The sequence below is a fragment of the Gymnogyps californianus genome, unplaced genomic scaffold (assembly GCF_018139145.2).
Source record: "Gymnogyps californianus isolate 813 unplaced genomic scaffold, ASM1813914v2 HiC_scaffold_92, whole genome shotgun sequence".
In the NCBI taxonomy this organism is placed as follows: domain Eukaryota; kingdom Metazoa; phylum Chordata; class Aves; order Accipitriformes; family Cathartidae; genus Gymnogyps; species Gymnogyps californianus.
In genome coordinates, this window is record NW_026114485.1 from 180,191 (window position 1) to 207,242 (window position 27,052).

General features: G+C 39.6%; 1 protein-coding gene across 4 annotated transcripts in view; it reads right to left on the bottom strand.

The window, feature by feature from the left end:
- LOC127029278 (excitatory amino acid transporter 1-like) overlaps positions 1 to 26,401 on the bottom strand; it is an 83,291-nt gene extending 56,890 nt beyond the window's left edge. For 3 of the 4 annotated variants that reach the window (XM_050914847.1, XM_050914845.1, XM_050914844.1), the window contains exons 1-2: positions 26,221 to 26,401; positions 11,494 to 11,631 (exon numbers count right to left, since the gene is read on the bottom strand). In XM_050914847.1, the coding sequence (XP_050770804.1) occupies positions 11,494 to 11,631; positions 26,221 to 26,401 (319 nt within the window). The remainder of the gene's footprint in view (positions 1 to 11,493; positions 11,632 to 26,220) is intronic. The other variant, XM_050914846.1, reaches the window with a different exon arrangement.
- Positions 26,402 to 27,052: the final 651 nt, after the last annotated feature.

Sequence of the window (27,052 nt, forward strand, 5' to 3'; positions counted from 1 at the left end):
ATTTCCAGCAGACATCTGGTAAGTTGAAGTCCCCCACGAGAACAAGGGCTAGCGATCGTGAGACTTCTCCCAGCTGCTTATAGAATATTTCATCTGCCTCTTCATCCTGGTTGGGTGGTCTATAACAGACTCCCACCATGATATCTGCCTTGTTGGCCTTTCCCCTGATTCTTACCCATAAACACTCAACCCTTTCATCACCATCGTCAAGCTCTAGGCAGTCAAAACACTCCCTAACATACAGGGCTACCCTACCACCTCTCCTTCCTTGCCTATCCCTTCTGAAGAGTTTATAGCCATCCATTGCAGCATTCTAGTTGTGCAAGTCATCCCACCATGTTTCTGTGATGGCAACTATATCATAGTTTTGCAGCTGCACAATGGCTTCCAGCTCCTCCTGTTTGTTGCCCATGCTGCGTGCATTGGTGTAGATGCACTTCAGTTGGGCTATTGATCCCGCCACCTTTTTTGGTGGGAGAAGCCCTACTTCCTACGTGACCATTCTCAGGTGCTTTCATGGTTTCCAACACATCAATAACCCTTACATCTTTGCTGCCACATGGATCTCCATCCCCTACCTCCACTGAGACAGCAGACCGAAGGACTTCACTAGCACACCGTCCCTCAAACATCGGTGTGCCGCCCCCAGGCTTATCTCTAGCGAGCCTGGTTTTATCCCTTTCCCCCTTCAAATCTAGTTTAAAGCTCTTTCAATGATGAGCCCTGCTAACTCTTGTGCAAAGATCCTTTTCCCCCTTTGAGACAGGTGTACCTTGTCTGTCACCAGCAGGCCTGGTGTCGTGTAAACCGACCCATGATCAAAAAACCCAAAATTCTGCCGGTGACACCAGTCACAGAGCCAGGTATTGATCTGCTGGCTCTTCCTGTTTCTTCCCTCATCATTCCCTGCAACTGGAAGGACAGAGGAGAACACTACTTGTGCTCCTGATCCCTTAACCAGTCATCCCAAGGCCCTGAAGTCTCTCTTGATTGCCCTTGGACTTCTTGTTGCAACTTCATCGCTGCCTACCTGAAAAAATCAATAATGGATAATAATCTGAGGGCCGTACCAGGGTAGGAAGCTTTCTCTTCGCATCTTTAACCCAGGCCCCAGGGAGGCAGCAAACTTCCCTAAGAAGTGGGTCTGGTCTGCATATTGGGCCTTCTGTTCCCCTCAGAAGGGAGTCTCCTATGACAATTTTTTTCTTTATGGAAGCAGTTTTGATGCAGGGCGTAGGCCGAATTAACCTCAGCAACACCTCCAAGCTAGATGAACCATCGTGCTCGTTATTGTTCGGTTCCACTTGCAGAGCCTCATACCTATTATGCAAGGGCACCTGGAAAAGTGGGGTAGTCACAGAGGAGACCTGCCTGCTGCACCGGGCAGGAACTTGTCACCATTCCTCCCTATCCCTTAAGTCACTGTGTTCTGCCAGGCAGAGAGAGGATAGGGAATCCTCTGTATCATGTGTCCTGTCTGCCTGTTGGGCCTGTCTCAGGGAAAGTAGGGTGCGATTCTAGTAGTCTATCTGTCTCTCGAACTCCCTGATACTCCTCAACCTACTCATCTCCTCCTGGAGCTCTGTCACTAAGCAGAGGAGTTCCTCTACCTGGGCGCCCCTCCCACAGGTGTGCTCACTACTGCCATCTGGTACTGGCATAAGAGTAGGGCACACCCTACAGCCTGACACCTGGGTGGCAGCATGTTCCCACCGGAGCTCTGTCTGGGCAGCTGCGTCAGTCGTGGTGGGTGCAGAGCTTAGAGAGGCCATGGCTTTCTGCCGGGTGGATACCATTGCTCCCTGGTCGAGCTGGCAGGGCTTCAGCGCCCTTCCTGCGCAAACTGCCGCGCCGCACCACGCCCTGTTGGCCCGCCCTGGTCGCAGTGCTCCTAGTCGCTAGCGCTCCATAAGGGCTTCTTTTATACGCGGCGGGGGGGGGCTTGGCCGCCGTTGCTCCTGGCCTCGCCCAGGTCCCGTCAGCCACTGTAGCGCGAGCTGCAGGCTCCTGGCAGCTCTCTCGGCTCCCCCTGAGGTTCCCCCGGTTCGGGAAACCCCCCTGTGCACCGTGCTAGAGTGCTCTGCTGCGGATCCTGCCAGCACTGGAGCTGCTCGCCTTGGCAACTGAGTGCTAGTTTTGGTTACACCCCGTTTAAATCTCTCACCGTTACTCTCACTCATAACTAGAGTCAACTGAGATCAGTATAAAACTTCTCATTGATTTGATGGGTTTTGATTGCTTTGAATTCTAAAATAATTTCTTTAGGACATGCAAAAATCAGAGAATTTTGGGAAAGTTGGAAAATTTTCAAATTTTAGAATTTGGAAAATAGATTTATTGCTCTGGTGACCAGATAAATTGAGCAAACACTGCCTAATTGTTTCTCGCTTTTCACATATGAACTATATGAACTGAATCAGGAATGCTATATTTCTTAAACTGAAACACAGAAGAGTAAGACTGACTTCTGTTAACATTTTTGGCTTCCAGCTTTACTGTGAGTACCCAAGATGTTGCACAGGCAATATAGACAGTTATAGGTCTGTTCTGCCTGTGAGGGACTGAAAGAGTTAATGTCTGTCAATGTCTCAAACATTGTAGCAACCAAGGTATGGTCTGCATAACAAAGAGGGAGGGCCATCAGCAAGAAGTTGGTTGGCATGGACACAGGGGGTGTGCCAGAGGGTGTGAAGTCCTGTGTTCTGGCAGACCCAGCCTGGTAACCCACCATATATGGTCAGAGGTCACACAAAGTTTATCTGAGGAGGGGGCTTGTAGCTCCTTGGAAAGTCCCTAAGACCACCACCCCAATAAGCCGCACATGCTCAGTAGATAAAGAACCCTCTGGAACACTACCATATATGTTGAGAACTGTCTGGAATGAACCCATATAAGTCTTCAGGAGGCGTGACTGTGGACAGAGATTTAGACTATAAAAGACACAACTGCAAAGAGCCACGTTGTGTGTGCCCATCACTGGAGGATTGCCATGCTCGTCGTCGACGCCGCGGGATCCAAGGGTGGTGACTATCTCTTTTCTTCCCCCCCCCTTTCTTTTTCTTTCTCTCTCTTCTCTCTTCTTGTGAATGTTTTGCTGCAACCCACGCTGCCCACCGTTACGCCTTCCACAGTTTGGATTGTTCAAATCAAGCATTCAAAGTGATCGTTTGGTGTCGTTTCACCTTAATTTAGCCCGGGGGGATCCCAGAACCTCCAGGACCCTCTGGTCTGTCCGGTCTGGGTCGTAACACTGCCAGAATGAATTAAAGGGAATTACTTCTAGGCCCCTCCTTTTTCTTCATGAGAGAAGGATAATGCTGGCTCCACAGCATTTCTTCCCCTCTCTGGAATCCTGTTGAATGAGAGTTTTTCCATCTGTTGAAATTATCATAAACATTTGTGGCTGATATGAGACAGCACCTGGGACCTTGTAGTAAGTGATAGCATTTTTTCCACCATAGACTTGTCAGCAAGTAGACAGGAGAACACTGGAACTACATAGAGACTTGTCGTGGTTTAACCCTAGCTAGCAACTAAGCACCACGCAGCCACTCACTCACTCCTCCCCCATCCCAGTGGGATGGGGAGAAGAATCGGGAAAAAAGGTAAAACTCATGGGTTGAGATAAGAACGGTTTAATAACTAAAGTAAAATATAATACTAACAATAATAATAATGAAATATAATAATAATAATAGTAACGAAAAGGAATATAACAAAAAAAGGGGAAAAAAAAAACCTCAAGGGAAATAAAGCCTGTGATGCACAATGCAATTGCTCACCACCTGCTGACTGATGCCCCAGCAGCGATCTGCCCCTCCCGGCCAACTCCCCCCTGTTTATATACTGGGCATGACGTTCCATGGTATGGAATATCCCTTTGGCTAGTTCGGGTCAGCTGCCCCGGCTATGCTCCCTCCCAGCTTCTTGCACACCTGCTTGCTGGCAGAGCATGGGAAACTGAAAAGTCCTTGGCTTAAGATAAGCGCTACTTAGCAACAACTAAAACATCAGAGTGTTATCAACAGTATTCTCACACTAAATCCAAAACCCAGCACTGTACCAGCTACTAAAAAGAGAATTAACTCTATCCCAGCTGAAACCAGGACAAGACTTCATGCAGTATGGCTCCTGCTTCCACAAAGCTAGACGCAGGATGGATTCCCAGCCTCTTTTTTGAAGAGGTGATGCACAGGTCTCTTTACAAGACCTTCCTATTGTTTTGTGTGCTCCGATGTGAGCAGTTAGGAAGAGTAAATTCAAAATTCTGGCCCTTTATGTTTACTGCTATTAATTTAATATGTTAATAAAGGACATTATGATTGTCAAAATGAAAAATGGTAATAATTTACTAGAGGATAGATGTTTTGATAAGATTTGGGATATTTGATAAGATCTGGGGATCCCAGGGCCCATCATCGGTGTTGAAGACAGAGGCGAAGAAGGCATTAAACATCTCTGCTTTGTCTATGTCCCTATTTGTGAGGTGACCGACCTCGTCAAGCAAGAGCCCAATGTTATCTCTGATTCTCCTTTTGCTGTTAACATATCTTAAAAAATGCTTTTTGTTGTCCTTCACAGTGCTGGCCAGCTTGAACTCTAATCGAGCTTTGGCCACAGGAATTTTCTCCCTACAGTGGCGAACAGCATCTCTGTAGTCCTCCCGTGTCACCTGTCCTTGCTTCCAAAGTCCGTACACTTTCCTTTTCCGCGTAAATTCTAGAAGATCCCTGCTCAGCCAAGCTGGCCTTCTGCCCTGCTTGCTTGACTTCTGACACTTTGGAATTGCCTACTCCTGCGCTCTTAAGAGATGGCTCTTAAAAAGTGACCAGTGTTCATGGACCCCAATACCTTCAAAAGCAGATTCCCAGGGCATCTTACTAACTAGCTCCTTCAGCAGCCCAAAGTCTGCTCTCCCCATATCCAGGGTCGAAGTTTTGCTAGCAGTTTTTCTCCTATCATCTCCAACAATTTGAAACTCGACTACTTCGTGGTCACTGTGACCAAGACAGCCACCAATCACCACTTCGCCCACGAGTCCCTCTCTGTTTACAAACAAATCTAGGAGGGCACCTTTCCTAGTTGGCTCCCTTAGTACCTGCACCAAGAAGTTATCTTCAACATGCTTCAGGAATTTTCTGGACCTGTTTGTGTCTGCTGTATGATATTCCCAGTTGACGTCTGGGAAGTTAAAATCACATATAAGGACAAGGGCAATTGATCTAGAGATATCCCTTAATTCCTTGTAGAATAATTCATCGGTGTCATCGCCTTGGCTGGGTGGTCGATAGTAGACTCCCACAACAACATCTGCTTTATTTGCTTTCCCCTTCATCCTTACCCAGAGGCTCTCAACCATGTCGTCGCCAACTGTAAGCACCATACAATCCAACCCCTCCCTTACATACAATGCCACCCCCCTGCCTCGCCTGCCCTGCCTATCCCTCCTGAAGAGCCTATAACCGTCCATCATGGCACCCCAGTCACAGGACTCATCCCACCAGGTTTTGCTTATGCCAATGATGTCGTAGCTCTGGGACTGGCCAAAGCTTCTAGCTCCTCTTGTTTATTCCTCATGCTGCGTGCATTAGTATAGAGACATTTCAAATGTGCTCCAGTGTACTCAGCACATCGTGGAGCAGACTGAAGGACCTCGCTAGCACACCATCCCTCAAACATTGGCATGCCGCCCTGTCCTGGTTTCAGCTAGGACAGAGTTAATTTTCTTCCTAGTAGCTGGTATAGTGCTGTGTTTTGGATTTAGTAGGAAAAGAATGTTGATAACACACTGATGTTTTTAGTTGTTGCTAAGTAGTGTTTATACTAAGTCAAGGATTTTTCAGCTTCTCATGGCCAGCCAGCAAGAAGGCTGGAGGGGCACAAGAAGCTGGGAGGGGACACCGCCAGGACAGCTGACCCAAACTGGCCAAAGAGCTATTCCATACCATATGACATCATGCCCAGTATATAAACTGGTGGAGCTGGCTGGGAGGGGCAGATCGCGGCTTGGGAAGTAACTGGGCATCGGTCAATGAGTGGTGAGCAATTGCATTGTGCACCACTTGCTTTGTATAGTTTAATTCTTTTAGTATTACTATTGTCATATTATTATCATCATTATCATTATTTTTCCTTCCTTTCTGTCCTATTAAACTGTCTTTATCTCAACTCACGAGGGGTTTTTTTTTCCTGATTCTCTCCCCCATCCCAGGGGTGGGGGGGCAGTGAGCGAGCGGCTGCGTGGTGCTTAGTTGCCAGCTGGGGTGGGGTTAAACCACGACACGCCCCCAGGCTTATCTCTAGCGAGCCTGGTTTTATCCCTTTCCCCCATTCAAATCTAGTTTAAAGCTCTTTCAATATGAAAAAGCAGTAAAAGGGCAGAATAAAGAAAGAGCAGTAAATGAAATCCACATAATCTCTTTTTATCTTGTAGAGAATTTCTAAAGCTGTAAAAATGGGGGTCCATTGTGAAGCAGACCTATTAGCCAGAATGACTCCTGTGCCTGTTGTGCTCTCTGGAACTCAACTGGAGGTGTGGGGGGCAGAGCGCCATGCAATCTCCATCGAGACTTGTCTGTCCTTGGATATCTGCCATGTTTGGGGAACAGAAACTGTTCCCAGTTTTTTTCTACTAGGGAGTATCCCTCCCCCGCAGTCCCAAAAGAAGGATGGTTCACCTACACGTATCCTTGCACAGACTCCTTGTGCCACCTTCTTTTGTAAAGGGATCATTTAGACAAAAAGTCTCTCTCATGCAATCTTTTAGTTATTTCTAGCTGTTCTCCCCAGCTTGCTGTGCCTCATTCATAGCTGGCTCCTATCAAATTCTTTAAATGCTTTATGTTCATCACTTTCTTAAACAAAAACATACTACTTGCATATATCCTAGCTGCATTAGTAGGATAACCACCACCACTGAACACACACACTCCAACATTCTTGAAGAAAAGCTTGTGTCTTTCCAGCATAATGCCAGGTACTTTCTGCCTTTCAGAAGCTCTCATAAAATAAAAGAACATGTTGTAAGGTAATACTTGACATTTACCCCAGGAAGACAACACATCAGAGGGCAAAACAATAACTGAAATTGATAAAGTACCTGTGGCAGAATTGATTCCAAGACAGTGTAAGAAGCAGACAGAGAAGACAGTTGTTACTCTGCACCTTCTGCCTCTTAACAGCTGTTATGCCTATATAATTTCATATCAATAACTATCAGTGACAAATACAGTAACAAATCTTTCATCTTCACATCAAAAAGAGATCTTTCCAAGGGGTACTGACATGAGAGGGAAAATCCAGCTTTTTATACCCAGGTTTTCAGAATGCTTAATTTACATACAATGCAGGTGCAAGTTAATTAATTACATAAAATTAACAACATTATTTTCAAAGCATTGTGACCAAGAGGGTAACTTTTATATTACTATCTTTGTAAACAGGAGTCTAAACTCAGGATTTATGTATAAGACTTAGGGAAGCTATTTATTCCACATACATTTATAATATGCTGTTAGCAAAAAAAAAAAAAACAAACAACCAAAACTAGTTGAGAAAGTAATATATTCAGTAAGGAAAATCAGGATTACTCTGACAGGCTTGGTGCCGTGACAACTTTCCCAGTATCAATAGCTTTGCTAAAATCCAAAACCACCACATCTCCTGGCTTCCCTTGGTCAACTAGATGGGTGACCTTGTCATAAAAGAAAATTAACGTGATTTGCCTAAGGTTATACAACATGTCACAGCATTAATTTTCCACATTTTACATCCATAAGTTGCTTTGGGCAAAATGTGGCTTTTCACCAGTTGAATCTGTTCATATCCAGATGCTGTGTTTTTCCTGACTTAAGTAAGGGAGTGGCTTAGAGACTATTTCAAGTTCAGTTGTTTCTTTGAATATTATCCTTCTTTCATTATAGGTAATTTCAAGCAACTGCATCTGCAACTTGGCTGTTAATTGTGACCTCTACTTGTGTTTTGTTTTATTATTTGAGTCACTTTGTGTGCCTTTGTTTTTATCTTGGTGAGGGGATAGACCATGTTCCTTACTACTTGTTTTTAACATTGTCACCATTCATTGCAGTCCATTGCTAGCTGAAATCAAGAGCATCATATGTACATCTGAGGTTAGTTAAGAGGCATCCACACATGGAAATTCCAGCTCTCTGCACTTTGTCAACTCTTTCTATAGTTTGTGTAGTGGTAAATACTATGAACATGTTGAAAAAGTCTGGGGACAAAACCTTGTGTCTCTGAGTCTGCCCAAAGGAAAGTCACTTGTGTCTCCTGCAGTTGTTGATTTTGTAGTCTGTTATTGAAAGGCTGCATCAGAGGCAGGGAAGTTTCTGTATCTTCCAGAATCCATGAAAGACAGTCATGTCATGATTGGAATTAGAAAAGGGAGTGAATATAAACAAAGACATACTACAAACTGCATACTAAGATGTTTTTCTTCTTTGAGGTAATCCTTCCATACTCAGCCTTCTAAATTGTTTTACTATACAGCATTTTGTGTAAGAAAATTCACAGTCTTTTTCTTTGTGTTTGTACAGAATCTTGCACACAAAATCCTGGTCTGTGATTAAGATTCATTTGTACCGTATCAGTGTTACTCCCATTAACAGTTTGGACAAGCATTATCATCTAATGCACAGTGCGTTGTACTGGTATTCATGACTGGGATCTTTGCTTGATTCTGTTATTGCTGATCTGCTGTATAATCTTTGGCAAGCCAGTGGACCTCTCTGTTTCACTGTTTCTACATTCCCTTTCTCTTTCCCCAGCTTGATTTATGTTAGTAAATTTTCCAGGGCAGGATGTTTTCTTACTGTTTGTGCAATGTGCAGCAAAAATGGGTCTCAGATCTTGACCGGGCTTTTTATGCTCTGCTATACTTTACCAGACAAAGATATTTGAAAGAAATACACAAAATTAATCCTAGTTTACTTGCATTTAAAAGTAGTGGTCCCTATACAACTAAATTCCAAGCTTCCAAACTTTTGGGGGAAATTTTGGGAAAGGAGATGCAGCATGTCTGTTAAACTGAGCTATAAGCAGAATTGTGCAAAATATTTGCAAATAACCCTTAGAAAATTTCTCTAGCTTTAATATTTGTCACAAATGTTATTTTTCAACTATGCTTTTTATAAAGACTGGTCATGAATCATTTTTGTGAATTTGATTTCAGGAAATATCGTCCAGTTAAGAAAAGGTACCTCATTCTGATGCCCTTATATTCAGTGAATAACTGTCTTCCTAACTGAAACATGCAGATAAAATTTGTGGGCCAGTTTTAAGGACTGGAATTTCAATTTCATTATGATCTTGATGTAACAGCTCAAAAAATGTTAATGCATAGTGCTCTTAATGCTGGTGCAAATCCTGCAGTCTTTGCCTATTTCATGATGAATTGCATTTTTAGCATATGCATATATATTTTATATACTTTTTAGGGACAATGCATATTTTAAAATAATTATGTCAAGCAAATTGTTTATGTCAAATGCTTCAAGTTATAATGAAATAAGAAGGTATAAAATATTTTGAACTCATATAAGTGCAGCAAATTCAAAACAGAAATGGAGCAAAATTGTCAGCCTTGTGTTTGTATAAGAATTCAGGCTAGATTTGGTCATAAAATAATTCAAATGGGAATTTCATCTATTTCTTTGGTTATTTATGCTGCCTCCCATATAGTGTGCCTTAATTTTGCCTTTGACTTTGTAAGAGATATTGATTGGGATTGCTGACTTGGGAGTTCTCCCATTTGAAAGACTGTAGAGAATAAAGACCAGCATAGAGTATGCAGTTGGATTTATGTCTAAACCACAAAAAGATTAAGAATACAGATATTCATATAATCATATTTTCCTATAAACAGTAAAAGATGAAAGGTATGCAAACAACCTCTATTTTCTCCCAAGCAGATGTTAGTACATGCCTGGTAACATACACATCAGAAGATAGAATCTCATGGACAAAACTGCATACCTGCTTGAGCCATGTGCAATAATTGTAAATCATAAGGCAAATGAGAGTAAAAACCTCTGAATGTGATTCTGCATTGTTTCTTTCATGAAAGTACCAAAACAGACTATAGAGAAATGACTGGGTTGACTTCACCTTTTATAGTTATTTTCCCAAGAGTCTGTGAATAACCGTCAGAACTGTTTACCTGTATAGCAAAACTCTTCACTTTTTCTCAATTTATCTGTCACTTACATAACAGCTCATAGCTTCTATAATTATTACTTCATTTTTATTGTTCTAATTTCTTTGATATTCAAAAAATTTGCGAAGGAATGTAATCATTCCTAGCCTATTTCTAACACCTCAGAAACCATATATTCTGATATTGTCATAACCAGTTATATTGAGCACACTTACATAAATACAAATGGAAACCCAGAACATCGTATCTGGGAGACACTGTCATGCATGCAAACAGCAAAAATATTTATTCAGATCATTTACAGTCAGAAGAAGTAATATTACCAGCATGCAAGACCCTGGAGGAATCTTATGGTTACAGCTTTGCCAAACAAAATACAGGAAATAAGAGATTTGGATCATGGATGCCAAGAGTGGTCTTAAGACTGACTTGAGAAGCATAAGACTTTTATCCAATGAATTATCCTATAATGTGTAAAAAAAAAAAAAACAAACCCCAAAACAGTAGTTTCTATAAAATTGCACAGTAGTATACTTGTAAAGGTTAGTTTGTTATTTAGATATTGAATAATACTTGTATATTTACTTGAGTATGAGTTCTGTAGCAAATATGTAAGAGCATCTTTTTTTTAAAAACCATTTGTGTGCTAAATGAGGTATTGTTCAGTGTAGAAAACAGTTTTTCCAGAGTTTTTAGCAATAAACAGGGAAATTTCTCATAATCCCATGTATTATGGGATTATTAAATCCCACTTCTCATAAATCCTGTTGTATTTAAGGATTTTTTAAAAAGAATTAAATCTGTCATTTTGTGAATCGCATTGAGTTTTCTGTGATTGTTCCCTGCCTGACTAAGGAAGTTTAAAATTTTGTTATTCACCTTGAAAATAAATGTCTCTACTTCAAAGGGAAACTCTAAGAATAATCCACTTAACATTGTGAGGCACTTGTATGATAATAAGACAAATCTCATAGATAACATTTCTCTTTGCCAAAAACATTTATATAATAATGTAAATGATTGTTACGAAAAAAGGATAAAGTGCTCCAAAGAATTTAAAAGAAAAAAAAACATCAAGAAGAAGGGTATTGTTTGAATACAGAAACTGGGAAAAGCATCTTTTAGTTTCTGTGTGTATTAATTCAAACCTTTTGTTATATTGTCTCTAAAACAGCAATAGCAGCGGTATCTCTTTCTGCAGGTTATAACACTTCTGCTCTAGCACATGAAATGTTCATTTTTTTATGATTTGGTGTGTGCATCTTTATCAAATTATTTAAAAGAAAACTTCAGAACAAAGAAACTGTTTCTTTTTTTACCTGTGACTAAACTTGATACAATTAGTGGCAGGACCAGCATTTGCAGCATTCTCATGAGTAGTTCTCCTGGAAATGAAAAGTACTTGACTTCCCGATAGCTCATTTTATATGATCGGAGAGAAAATCCAAGGATTATACCTGAAGAGAGGGGAAAAGATATCATGACTTACTCCTCTAAAGTAGTAGTAACATCTGAACATGAATATCTGTATAGTACTTACTTGACGTATCTGATTGTAACATGCAGTTTTTACTATGCCCCAGATTGCACTCAAATATCAGCTACCTATATGAGTAGTCCTACTGAAGCCAGTAAATTACTTTTTACTGTAACAGATTCAGAAGGTTATTTCTGTTGCTATTTTTTAAAATCTGGATTAATGTAAAAGGTACATCTTGAGCATTAACAAAAAGGAAACAGTCCCTGCTACTACAGCTGAGTGCTTTGACTTCTGGGATTTTGAGTGTAATCATATATGCACTGCATATACATACTAGCCACCAACCTTCAGAAGTCTTGTCCATGCCTGTTTTCTCTGTGGGACCTGATCCTGTAGATGTGCTTCAGATTGGATGAGATAACCAGGAGAGATTTACTTGAGAATTCCCTTGAGGTTAGGTCTTTACACAGCAAAACAGCATCAGGAGGTAAGTAGCTTTACACATGCCTACCTTCAGAAACACAGGCACTTGCAAAGAAACAGCTAATTGGGGTTGGAAGGTCTTACTGGATGATTAAGTGGTGGGTTTCAATGCCTGAGGGAGTGGGGTAAGGGAGTGCCTGAATCCATTTATCTTGCTGGGAACAGATAAATGGTGCTTGAGATAAATTTACAAATGGAAGCCATAGATGGGCTGATATGTGTGGCAACCCAAACTTCTCAGCTAGAACTTCTCAGATTTTGTCCTGTACTTGGCACCAACTGCTTTATTTGCTTATTTGGTTAATTGACACAACTAGTTACAATTTACTGAGTGTTAAATGGTTTGATGCCTATCTGATGTAGGTCGTCTATATCCAGCCAGGCAACACATGGCTGTATCTGGAACTATATAGATGGTGAAACTCAACTATCCCTCTTTCCCACTCTTGACTCTGTGTTCTTGCCCACTGCCTAGTACTGGCATTTGTGCTAATTGTGGCTGTATAGAACGTTGGATCAGAGAATTGATCCTACTGCAAAAATAACTTATTTTACTGGGTTATTTTTTGGCCAGGTCAATTCCCTGAGGTAATTTGTTTGCATGACTGCACAAGTTTTGGTACCTTCACAAGGGAATAGGTAGAAATGTGCCTTGGAGAAGAGTAGGACTGCCCTTTTTGGCAGATAGGCAGACTTAGGTTTCCTAAAACTTTTCATGAAACTGCATCCTTATTGATGTTAGGCAGCAGCACACTCAAGCTCACTTCTAGAGCTTGTTAGAACTTGGGTATGTCCTGAAAATGCCATAATATTGAACACTTGTGAAAATTGCTAGTTTCAATTCTTAATCACTTTGTGTTTTTTCTTTTTCTAAATCAGATTTTAGATTGGTACATCCATACAGCAGATAATATCTTCATGCCAAATTTTACTAGCTAAAATATGCTGTTATGCCTCCTACACTAGCTTATTGCCATCTGCTGATGTAAGGAAACATCTATAACTCTGATCTTAGTGACCCCTGTCCGTCTGATCATGCTGTTAGGGACTTCAGCAGGTTGGTTAAGTTAGAGGAGTCCAGAAGTGTCTTGTGTAGGACAGAAAATCTCAATATTACAGGATGGGAGAAAAGTGATTAGAGCACAATTGGAACAAAGCATGGATTTCACGCTATGGAAGAGAGTGGTGGGACTAGAAGGCATTTGTTTTAGTCTCATTCATGTTCTGTGGGCTCAGGTAGTCAAAGTGCATTTTGTATAAATGATTTTTTTAGGTAAAAGTAGATCATAAATGGCATAGAGGAAGGGCCTTTGAATTATTCTTGATTAAAAGACCTGTCTTAGAGTTCCCTTCTTTTCAATAAGGTTTTAAATTCCACTGCAGTGTTACTGATTATTTTCTTTTTATATGGGAAACACATTTCTCAGATATAAAGAATCCATCTGGACCCTTTGTTTCTGCACTTAATGAGCACTACATTTTGACAACTGGATAACAAGCAAATAGAGCTAGACCAGTTTCTTACTTAGGCCACAGTCCTGCAATTAGTTCCACATGTATTAATCTCTGCACTAGTACAAAGCCTCACTGATGTTAGTAAGGATTTCTGAGGCTGCTATAAGAACTAATCCTTATGCTATGCTATAAGGGCTTGATTATCTGGTCCACTGCTGTCCAAGCAGTACAAAGTGGCCTAAGAGAGAATCAGGGCCTGAGTAGATGGTTGTTTGAATGAATATTATTGGTAGTGAGAGTAAGTTTCTGAAGCTCCATGTAAACCTGTTGAGCCAAAAATTATTCCTTTTTTTTTGTCCTAATGTGCTCTGCGCATAATTACAGGGTTTCCCAGCACTGCAGTTTACAAAAAGAATTTCTGCGATGTGGAAAAAATGTGCCCTGGTAGTGTATTCTGGTGAACTGGGTCGATGCTTGATAGTTACTAATTCTTCAGCCTTAATCTTAGCACTGCTATTAATTTATATGCAGTCATGCCTAAGACATAAGAACCTTTCTCTGACTCAGTATCCCTACTTGTAAAATAGGTATAGTAGTAGTTGCTTCACAAATCTTTCTGAAAATTAATTGTGTTCACATAGTGATCTTAGCAGCACAAGGAATTTAAGCAAATTATTTCCTCTTTGTAGTCTGTGATAATGAAAGCAGAACAGCGTGATTTTACCAGTCTCTCTTCATTTTAGAATATATGGAGATGAGACTTTATTTTCCATTCTGAGTTTAAATACCTGGATACTGGATATTACATCCTGTCTGTCAAAGTTTTATTAACAAAAATGATGAACTTGGAACAGAAAAGTCAAACTTGGCAAGATAGCTTTGATTTCTTTGAATTCACTTCTCAGAGCCAACATTCACAGGTTTTAAATAGTGAGATAACAGCATACAATGATGATTTAAAGATAGACACAATGACAAGGTATCAAACTAAAATCAGGAAGTAAGACCTGGTAGGAGGTACTAAATCTTTGGAAGGTGTGCAGTATTTCAACAACCATCCACATCTGTGTGTGTGGTAAGAGTTCACGATCAAGACTGAGAAGATAAAATACTGGAGCTGGCCTTTCTCAGTAAAAGTTTCAAGTTTCTGATTAATTCTGAAAATTGTAATGAAACAAAGCCTTGTGTGAAACGTGCTCCCACAACCTGTTGTGCAGGTTTCTGTCTACCCTTTGTAACAGAAAAGAACAAGTAATCTACATTATCAGAGCCTGACTTCTCAAATGATAAATGGTGTACCATTTCTGCATGGCAGGAAAGAGTAGATTTCTCGACAGAATCTGTTAGGCTTTTTCTGGACAAAAATCGGTAGTGCTTGTTTAAGTTAAGGAGATGAATTCTATATATGTGTATAGTCATATAACAGAACCATATTGCTGAATAATTTATACAGTTCATAATGAAGAAGCAAACCAGGCTAGACTTATAAAAATATTTTTGAGGTGTACTTGTCAGTGATACAGTCAAATTTATGGAGAACATTTTACAGATAATCCTGATGACAATCAGAACAATCCTTGAACTAAATTATTTTATTGCATTTTTATACCAATGTAGATGTTCAAAATAAAACTCAATTTATATGAATACAGTGAAGAGAGGATTTAAAACTTGAAAGGAGCAGAAGGTGAAAATAATTCTGACAGTGATATGAATGGGATGGAAATGGCAAAAATGGCAGACATGATTTGGGATTGCTTATTCCTAAAACAGGAAGACATTGATGAATTGGCCTAGGGTTTTCACTTCTAGATGCTGCAGTACCAGAAAGGAAACAATAAAGTCTTCATATCAGGCTTTAAAAACTATGGGTACATCTGTAATTGCTAAGAAACATATAACCTTCTATATCAAATTTCTTAAATGGATTAACATCAGTGTGATGAATTGAGTATTAAAATCAAGGTCTGAAGCAGCAAGACAAAAATTAATAGAATCATAGAATAGTTTGGGTTGGAAGGGACCTTTAAAGGTCATCTAGTCCAACGCCCCCTGCAATGATCAGGGACATCTTCAACTAGATCAGGTTGCTCAGAGCCCTGTCCAACCTGACCTTGAATGTTTCCAGGGATGGGGCATCTACCACCTCTCTGGGCAACCTGTTCCAGTGTTTCACCACCCTCATCGTAAAAACTTTCTTATAGAATCATAGAATCATTTAGGTTGGAAAAGACCTTTAAGATCATCAAGTCCAACCATAAACCTAACACTGCCAAGTCCACCACTAAACCATGTCCCTAAGTGCCACATCTACATGTCTTTTAAATACCTCCAGGGATGGTGACTCAACCACTTCCCTGGGCAGCCTGTTCCAATGCTTGACAACCCTTTCGGTGAAGAAATTTTTCCTAATATCCAATCTAAACCTCCCCTGGTGCAACTTGAGGCCGTTTCCTGCACATGGGTCAGGGCAATCCCAAACACAAATACAGGCTAGGCAATGAGTGGACTGAGAGTGGCCCCGAGGAGAAGGACTTGGGGGTATTAGTGGATGAAAAACTGGACATGAGCCAGCAATGTGCGCTCGCAGCCCAGAAAGCCAACCGTATCCTGGGCTGCATCAAAAGAAGCATGACCAGCAGGTCGAGGGAGGTGATTCTGCCCCTCTACTCCGCTCTGGTGAGACCCCACCTGGAGTACTGCATTCAGCTCTGGGGTCCCCAACATAAGAAGGACATGGACCTGTTAGAGCGGGTCCAGAGGAGGGCCACGAAAATGATCAGAGGGCTGGAACACCTCTCCTCTGAAGAAAGGCTGAGAGAGAGTTGGGGTTGTTCAGCCTGGAGAAGAGAAGGCTCCAGGGAGACCTTATAGCAGCCTTCCGGTACCTAAAGAGGGGCTACAAGAAAGCCGGAGAGGGACTTTTTGCAAGGGCATGTAGTGATAGGACAAGGGATAATGGCTTTAAACTGAAAGAGGGTAGGTTTAGATTAGATGTAAGGAAGAAGTTCTTTACTGTGAGGGTGGTGAGGCACTGGAACAGGTTGCCCAGAGAGGTGGTGGATGCCCCCTCCCTGGAAGTGTTCAAGGCCAGGTTGGATGGGGCTTTGAGCAACCTGATCTAGTGGAAGGTGTCCCTGCCCATGGCAGACGGGGTTGGAACTAGATGATCTTTAAGGTCCCTTCCAACCCAAACCATTCTATGATTCTATGATTCCTATCATCCTATCACTTGGTACTTGGGGAAAGAGACCGACACCCACCTCGCTACAACCTCCTTTCAGGTAGTTGTAGAGAGCGATAAGGTCCCCCCTCAGCCTCCTTTTCTCCTGACTAAACAACCCCAGTTCCCTCAGCTGCTCCTCATAGGACTTGTTCTCTAGACCCTTCTCCAGCTTCGTTGCCCTTCTTTGGACACTCTCCAGCACCTCAATGTCTTTCTTGTAGTGAGGGGCCCAAAACTGAACACAGTATTTGAGGTGCGGCCTCACCAGTGCCGAGTACAGGGGGACAATCACTTCCCTAGTCCTGCTGGCCACACTATTTCTGATACAAGCCAGGATGCTCTTGGCCTTCTTGGCCACCTGGGCACACTGCCGGCTCATGTTCAGGCAGCTGTCGACCAACACCCCCAGGTCCTTTTCCGCCAAGCAGCTTTCCAGCCACTCTTCCCCAAGCCTGTAGCATTGCATGGGGTTGTTGTGACCCAAGTGCAGGACCCGGCACCTAGCCTTGTTGAACCTCATACAATTGGCCTTGGCCCATCAATCCAGCCTGTCCAGATCCCTCTGTGCTGACACATACAAGCAACCTGGAGAGACTGAGAGGAAGGATTTCCCGTTGTAGAATACAAGACTGTTGCCATATCAGTTGTAAGTATTACTGGAATCCTTTATTTATGTTTGATTTATCATTCATTGTATTCTTTTGATAAGGAATTCAGGTTCATGACTAAAATTCATGGAATCATGTTACCATCTTTTTAAAAAGATAGCTAGGATGCTTTCAGTCCCTAGCTGTTTGATTTTGTTAGTTGAGCCACTTCATCCCTAAAAACATCAATATGACTAGATGGAACCTTCCATCTATTTAGTTTACTGGTCAACAGTCTCTTTCAACACATGAATTTCAAAAAGTGCTTTATTTCAGTTGATTAAAAAGAGGTCTGATGTAAGCCTTTTCATTGCCTAACTTCTTGTGAGTTAAGTAATTTGAAGGATACAGTGGGTGGTCTGTGATTCTGAAAATGTTGTAGCATAGAGGATTAATTTAGATGTAGCCTCCATATAGGTTATGATAACTCTCTTCTCACTGTTAGGTGTTAGTCAGAATGGCAGAATTTCCCTATCTTAAAGGTCACAAAAATGGCAAAGGGAAACTGGCACCTGAAACAATACTTAATTACATAGTAAGTACCTGAGTCCAAATTGTGACCTTCAAAGTACCTCTAGATAAAAAAAGCTTAGTTGTGAAAAATCTATAAAGTTAATGGGCACTTCTCCATTTGTTTTGGAAGACCCCTCACTTCTCACTGTTCTGCTTGTGTTTTTCTCAGAATTGCCATGGCCTAAACATCTATTTGCCTACTTCCATGCTAAGTCCTGGGGATCTAGAAACTGAGCACGTTTGACACACCCATGCAGAGAATCACCTGGATTTTGGATGCCCTGTGTTCTTGTTCTTGCTCCAAGGATTGCTTCACAACCTGGGGCTCCCTGTTATAGATGAGTGTTTTAGCCATTAGGTAAAATATCATGCCATCTTTTGCTCTCTTGGCATATGTATTTGCCTTTAGAAATCTTGCATTTCCTTCTGCCTGAGGATACAACTTTGAAAGGAATGGTGGAATTGCATCCTCCTGTAACTTGCCTTTTGAAAGGAAAAGTGAGCCAATTCCTCAAGCACTGCTGACACTATTTCCAAGGTGAGGGCTCTTGTGCTTCTGGATCTTCACTGGGTGAAAGTATCTGGCATGGTCCTGACTCACTCAGAAAGGAGTGGGAGTAGGAATGTAATCCTGTTTATTTTTTTTCTCCTGGCAAGTTTTGGGCAGTTACATGTTTAGTTTGTGGACTTGTGGGGTTACCCTTTTGAATCTCCTAGCTCTTGCCCATGCACTAAAAAGACACCCAGCTCTGAGATTTGGATTCCAAATGCAGCTTCCTTTGCTTACGTTTTAGGCTTTGACTGTACATCCATGTTTGTTTAATGTATGTATTCCTAAGTCAAAATTATTTTAAAAGACATCAAAATGTATGCAGTAGTCTTATTTATCAACTGCCTTTGGTTAGTACTCCCAGGAATTCCCTGCTATATTAATACAAAGGCAATTTTAGTCTTTTTTTAATTTAGTCCTAGTGGATGGTAACGGTAAATGGAGCATTTACTAGAGCCATTTTGAGGGAGCAGCTTATGTTTCTGTGTAAATAATGCTTAACACTTAAGTCTCATCTTTTATAGACTTTTTCTGAATAAATGAATTTTCAATTATGCCGAGTTACAGTAAATGGTGAAAACCAAGCACACACTTTATAACTGTCAAGCTGATTTCGATTTATGATCTTCTATCCATGCCAATAGAAAGTACGTAGACATGTCAAATTTCAAGCAAGAAAATGCATTTCTTCAATTTACAGAATTGAACAAGATTCAGAAGATGAATATAACTATTGCTAAGAGAAAGGACATGGGAGGACAACTACAGAATATGGGTAACAGTCACTGTTATCCTGATTCTCCTGGTTTTCTTTGCCTCTTTTCCTGCTTTTAACTGTTTTCCTCTTCACTGTTGTACAGTTCACTGGACCTATTATTTTCCTCTTTTGATCAAAAATGCCTTATAAAATCTATCATCAAAATAAAATTCTTTTGTATGGCTTTTAAAAAGTTATACACTCTGTGGTTTCATCCTGTTGATTAAAAGTACAAACAGTGTCAGTACAATTTCAAGTCTGTTGGCTTGACATAATAAATGGAATAATCCAGCTCTTACTAAAATTTCTCTGGAATAATTTCCATTTGTTCTTTCCCTATTTTCCATAGTGTCTTCCCTATTCCGTACCCTCTATTTCTTGTTGTGTCAATGATGTAATTTAAAACTCCTTGGTCAGGAGCCTAGTTGTTTTCTAATATACATTGTAGACATCATAGCATATTCTCTGAAGAACACATTTAAAGAAATTAGTGTATGAGGAAGAAATCTCTTAGCTCCTTACTATTTTTTTATTTATCACTTGCATTGCCTTATTGCTCCAAAGCTCCAGGTTGAACTGGGCTGTATTATGCTGAGAAACAAATATATGACAAAATATGCTAAATCCCAAAGATGCTGATTTCTAATCTGAAACTGAATGAAATACAAAATCTGAATGGAATGCACAGTAAATGAAAGGAATTGGGAGGATGGACAGAGGATATACACAAGTAATGTGACTGCATGGATTATTTTACACAGTTGCTGGTTCCAGAACATGATTTTTTTAACAAGGCATGAAAAAATAAAGTCAATTAATATCTCTCAGCTGCTATTTATCCTGATTTAAAAGTCAATGCTACAGTACAAAGTATCAGAATGCCTGCATTTATATCTTACTTTTTTAGCAGCCTTATTAAAATCCAGAAGATCTTATTTCTTTATTTACCTCTCTTTAATATTGGGTGTTTTTCTATAGTTTTTCAAATGCACTTTATCTTGATTCACCTAAAGAGATAAATATTTTATAAAACTATTTTTTATTTGATATCATAAAATCTCTGGAAACTTAGATGCCTGGTTTTTTTCAAGAAATTATGTGAGAAATTTAAGCCAGATGAATGAAAGTTTCAGGAATTCATAAACAACTGAACATGCTGTCTTCAGCTACATCTTCATTTTGGCCAACTTGAAGGCATTCCAGTACAGATGACAACTCATTCTAGCTTTACAATAGCTAAGGTGCTAGTAAGAATCTAACAATGATGTTAAACATTTACTCAGCATACAAGTCATTGGCACCTTGCTTATGATTTTGTACTGCTTTGCAGTTACCATAGTGACTACACTGCATGCCTACTGAAAAGTGGAAAGGACTGGCAAGCCCTAATACTAGTTCATTTGCTACTGAAATGTCTTTTTAGTCCCTTTTGATGCTCATACAAACACAAATTGTTTCTTGACAGGCTGTAAGATGACCACTGTTTCTGTTGTAACGTATCTTTTGATTGCATGATTGCCATATTCTACTAGCATTCAGGGAAATTTCTTGTAAAATCTCTTAGGAACCACGTAAACATCCTAAATATCTCATGCTATTGCTGTACTGTATTCCACCCAGGATAGCCTTGAAATCTGCTTTGTAAGAAGTGGTATTACATAAATAAATTTAAATTTAATTTCTAGAGAGAGTTTTGAGAAGCTCACCAGTGCCTATATTTTCACAAGCTGTATGAAGAGTGCAGTGAATGTATGTTTCTCTGAATTCTTTTATGACCACTCAGAAATGTTACTTTTCAGCACCACTTTGCAAGTCCACTGATTTGACAATTTAGAGCAAATAAGAAGGTAGTAAGGTTGTATTTAGCACATTTTGTACCTTTACTGTGTATATATGCACAGCTACTGTCTCCAGAATGCACAATTGTGATTCACAAAGTAGCCAACTGTATTGTTGTTACTCTATGCCACATATGGCTGTTCAACAACCACTGCTGTTTCATTTCAGTAACACCAGTGTACGATAAGAAATTAAGATTGTGATAATAAATTAACATAATTTTATTTTGAAAGTAACTGCTAAACTAGCATACTGTTTATATTTCACAGTCTGACTTTTATTACTGGCTACTTAATAGCAGAATTAAAGTTCTTTGTATTTCTATACTTTTTCTCCTTTTGGAAAAGGATCATCTTTGAATTTTTAACTGTTACTCTGGACCTTACGGTGTCTGTTTAAATTTTTTCCCCAAAATTATAAATATTTCTTAACTTCAAATAGAATTAAGATTTTGATTAGCAATGTTTTCAAGATATTACTTAGGAAGGTTTTGTCACTTGGTGAGAAAGAGCAGTTGTACTGGACAGGTTCTTTAGGAGAGCATTGGGACAGAGGCAGCCTCTGAGTTCAGCATAAATAGAATTAATTTCTTCCTAGCTGTCCCTAAACTGTCTTGATTTTCTTGTATATATCTTAACCTTTTGTCTGGTATCACATTTCTCTCTTTATGTTTTACCATATTTTCTCACCTAGGACTCACCTCCCACAGCTGTTTCTCCTTATAGTGATGAATCTTTGCTTTATTCTCATGCAAATTTTACCAAGGCTGCCTTAGGCACTGTCACCGTGTTCATTGTCAGTGTGTAATGGGGTCAAATACCCTTCTCTGGGTATGTCAGCCTCGGTCTTCAGTGGATACAGAGGATCTGCCAGTAGCAGAAAAGATGTCGCTTCAATAGACAAGAGACTGTCTTTTTTGTGGGCGTTATCCAGGGTTCTGTCTACCTGTGTATCACAGACTTGTACCTCTTTGGAGTCATTTTAACTTATTGTTCAGACCAGCAGCGTGTTGAGATAGGAGAATCTGCTACTCTGCACAGCTTTTCACTGTTCAGATATTTTAGATTGTGTAGTGGGTTTTTTTGGTTTGGTTTTTTTTTTTGCCTTCTGTATTATGAAGGAGCACTTGCAAGCTTTATTTAACTCTGCTTTTTCAGGAACATAGGGACATTGGTAATGCCTTCATCTCTCCTGTCTTCTTCCTGTACTTTTAATTAGGTTTTTTTTTTTTATAAGGATGTTGGAAAGTTTTGGGATCCTCTATATGGTGCATGCTGTTGTAGAACAGAAGTTGTATGGGCCTATCTACATTTTACATCTATTGTGAGATTGCCTGCAATTACAGAGGACTGGGTTCCATGACACAGCCAGTCCTGCACTCCCTTCAGTGGACTGGTAGCCAGAAACCAGAACTGGATCCATCTCTGTCCCCCTTGAATGTCCCAGTGGACAACTGTGGCATATAACTTTGGCAGTGTAAAGAGGATTTTAGCTAACAATTTGGGGCTATGATGGCTTCTTAACTATGCAGAAATTTCTTTTTATAGTACTTGCTCCACAACCTCTCTCTACTTCACTGAGCCCATCAATTAAAACAGTATTTCTCTGTGAACAGCTTCTCAGGATTTCTGCTCAGCAGCTCTGTGTGTCTTGATCTTTCCTTCACTACAAGTTCAGAATCCACAGGAGATTCTTTGGCATTTAGGAGTCCTGCCAGAGTAGTCTGGACTCCTGTGGCATTTTTTGGAAAATGGGAGGTAGGTAGCAGAGAATGAAGACAGTCTGCTGAAGGAAGGGTATCTGAAAGGAAGGCATTTTGAGGACAGGATGATGAAGCTAAGTAGCGTGGGAGAGAGGGCAGCACCTGAGATTTTGCCAGTAATTTGGCTAGCACTTCAAAGTTTGTAAGACTTCCTGCAGATTTCCCATGAGCCACCAGGACCCCTAGCCTACCTTAAATTGCTCCTGGTCGTCGTGACACTCTGAATTCACCAATGGTCAGCTTCCCAAATTCGCCTCACATAATTGTTCTCATCTATTGGCTCTTGCCAAGATCCACTGCAAAAAACTAATTTAATATTTCTAGGTGTGCCAGCAGAATCTGAAACACTTCATCGTAACTCACTTACTGACCATGCTTTTCTCAAAGTTTCTCAAAGGGCTTGAAAGCAGTTTAAATTTCACTAAAAATAGCAATGATGATAAGGATGATGTGTAGACAAACCCTAACTATGCAAAATGTGAAGTCAAAAGGACCTTTCTTGAGGTTTTTGGGAAATAGAGAATAGTGCGTAAGCAATTCTCAACATGAGTTATAACTTCTGGCATCTTTATAATTAGGTTTTTAAAGATTAATTGCTTTTGTATTGCAGCAGCTAGTGAATTCAGTTTAGAATTCAGTTCAGGATCAGAGTAACAGCAGAAGTTAGGGTAAACAGCTATATTTCTCCTTATCATGTGAATGCCAGAAAATCTCTGCTCTGCCTGCAAAATATCAGTATGCAAAACAAACAAATGCATGTTGCAGCTACCCAATTCATAACAAAGTGCATGTTTCCACAGACACAAACTCATCTGACAAGCTCAAGTGCTTGTTATAAACTACAGTCCTGAAACTGGGCTAAGACATATGATCCTATCCACTTAACCTCTACCAGCATCAATCCTGCTCAGCAAAGAAGTTGGAAATTCTCTATTAAATAGGCTTTTTCATGTCAGTCCCTTGACAAAAGAGGCCTGAAATAAATGTTTCTGAAGAAATGTTGTGCTCTTTAAAGCTAAAATTTTGCTTTTCCTGAGTTTAGTCTTTATGAAAATTGCTGGACCAACAGCCCTAAAAACTGATGTCATCTGTCTGTTTAGATTACAGAGAGCATTAAGCATCGTTTCTTGTAAATGATTCAACCCTGACCTGAGTATAGTTTGGTTTCCACCTACATTCACATCCAAGCATCTCTGATGAGACAGCCAGTGGTGCTAATTGGTGGGTTAATTTTGCAATGTTGATTATTGTCTGCTAGGAAAGGGATCAAGCCCACCATCTGATTTTCCACAGATCACCAAACAACTGAGAGATGATAACAATTTAGTCCTTGCCAAACTAGACAGATGCGGTTCAATCACTGTGTGTTTTCCAAACTCTTTAGCCAACTCTTCCCTACTTCTTCCCTATTTCCACAACAGAAAAAAACTGTAAAAAAACCCAAGTTTTACCTTTTTATGAGCTACCAAGTGTGAACTTGTTGTTCTAATCATATATACACCGTAAAATTGCACCACAAATAACAAATGTGAGAAAATTTTGAATATTCCATCATAGTAATGAGAAGACTTTTTTCCAGATATTATGCCAGATATGTCTATAGGTTCATTAGCAGAATTTGAGCAGCCGGCTCATCCTAGGCTGTACATTTTCATCAGTTCTCCAACTTGTGTTCCAGCCTTACTGTCACTCTGCCATTGCTGTAGGTGGTAGTGGAACTGTGGTCAGACATTTGTCGTTAGTCATCTAAAGCTAATTGGAACATGCAATAACAGTAAAAACACTTGTCCAGCCTACATTTCTGTTCTCACATTGCCAAATTTATGGGAGTCACTCGAGCTAGATGACAGTGAAAAAATTGCAAGTGATTTGGTCTTGTGCAGTATAGACAGGTGACAATCTAAGAATTGCATTACTTTGAGGTTGGACAGTGTTTCAAAACCTGCTTAGTTTGTTCTGCCTTTCCTGACCATTGAAGATAAAATGTCTAATTTTTTTACCCCTGATATTAATGGGGGTTTTGCATTGAAAAAATTTTTATTGAGTAATTAAAAGCATTTGTGATCAAATACTGTTGATAAATATGAGAGAATGACATTTCTGTTATAGCAACAAAAAGTACTTTATTTTACCCATATGAAAATTAATATAATTATCTCCCAGAAAAAGACCATCAAACCTAAAATTAATTTAAAATAACCCTGCAGATGTGGTATCAAGCAACAATAATGGTAAAGCCCTAAAATTTTAATTCCTAAAAAAGTTGTAGAAACATAGTAAGCAGATTTATGTGGAACAGCATTATCAAGGACATTAGGGCCTACGTAGGTGTAGGATATATACTCCTGTCTTTAAGTGCTAACATTTGGGTTTTGATTAGCAGATTCGCAGTTTTATATTTTAAACTAATTAGAAAATAAAAATTAAAATAGTACAGTAAAACCATAATGTTCTTGCTCACACTATAAGGAATGGTATTTCATGAAACATCTGGTGTCATTTAGAACATTAATCTGTAGTTAAAGGAAAATTACCAAAAGTGACCACATAATTATATAAAGGAAATTTTGTTTAAAAAATTGTATGTTTTTCTCAGAAGATTCTCTTTCTAATGTAAATTCAAAATGTGTAGCTATATCTTAAATTAACATTTTGGTGCATTCCAAATCTAAATGCTGTTTGATGTTCTGGATTCCTCTCCATACACTCTAAAAAGGCATTTAATCAGGTGCTATCTTGCAGTCCTTTGAACAAGTAGCATTTCCATTGTTTCCCCAATTGCATCTGAAAGATGCATGTGTAAGATTGTGAGCAACTGAGAGAACATAAGCTTGTACTTAGGTTTGATTGTTTTGCATTTATCGAGGGAAAACTGAAAAGATTGAGGCTCTAATATATACCTTTGCTTAGAAATGTCACCCTTCAATTTTAATTTCATTCATTGAGGACTTCTGTTTGTCATTGCAAGGTGTTAATTTTGGGTAGATTAGGTAAATAAAAGTTATATCCTGAGCATTTTGCTGCAGCTGGTTTTGGTAGAAAAAGATTTAATTGAGAACATTCAATTCAGTTATTGTACCTGATTCTTTAAGAGAAGAATCCATAAAACAGCTGATTTCTTTCACCAAAATTCTCCTTAGGAATACTAGAATAATTAAAATGGCTTTTCCCAAAACTTCAACATGGAGCTGTCAAAGCCAAAACTCTCCAAGCCAGAACATTCTTATCAGTGGAGAGGAATTTGTGATCTCATTTGTAATGCAAATCACCCTGGCAAATCATCATTGTCAAATGCATTGGAGAACAGAATATTCCTATTGAACAAATTACTCACCAAGAATCACAGCAACAATGGTGAAGAGCACAAAGGCATTCCTCAATAAATAACTTTTAACATCATCCTTTGTTATGCTCTGCACTTTTTTTTTTGCCAAAAGTGTATGTTTCTGGACTCCTTGTTGAAAGCGTTCCATCCTACTTCTAGTTTTTGGATCTTCTCTGTTATCTTTAGTCATCTATCTTGCAGAAAGTTTTCTCTTACAATTAACTTCTGTCAATATCCCTTCAGAAAAGTGGAAGACCCTTTTCCATGGGAGGTACTGGAGAAACCTGTATGACAAGAAATATCAAATATTGCAATAAGATTTTAGAGGAATGATTAGCCATATGTTTACATGGAAGCAAGTATTCTTCATGTTTCAGTAAAATTTATATTATTCGTAATACCTAAGTTGTTGATTGCAGTTTTTGATAGCCTCAATGACCATTAGAAGAACTCTTTGAAAGAAGGATTATATGGACTGATCAGATATATGTCCTGTGTCTTCAGAAATTAATCTGAATTTGCTGTCATGCTGTAAAACCCAGGAGTAATTTTTTTTTGCAGTTGCTAGAGATATACTAATGTAAAATTGGTACAATTCATAGAAACATAAGATGCTATAATATTTAAAACTATGTCAGGCTTGCTTTTCATCTGTTTAGCAGGCCCATGTTATCTGAAAAAAATTCTAGCTCGCCTTCGCATTAACCATTGGAGAGAAATATTTTGCTTGAACTGGAAAGTTTAAAATGTTCTGCATTTCAGATGTTTTTAAATGGTTGAATGCATTGGCTGAATTCCTCCTTTTCACATGGCAAAACACAGCAGGAATAGTTTACTTATC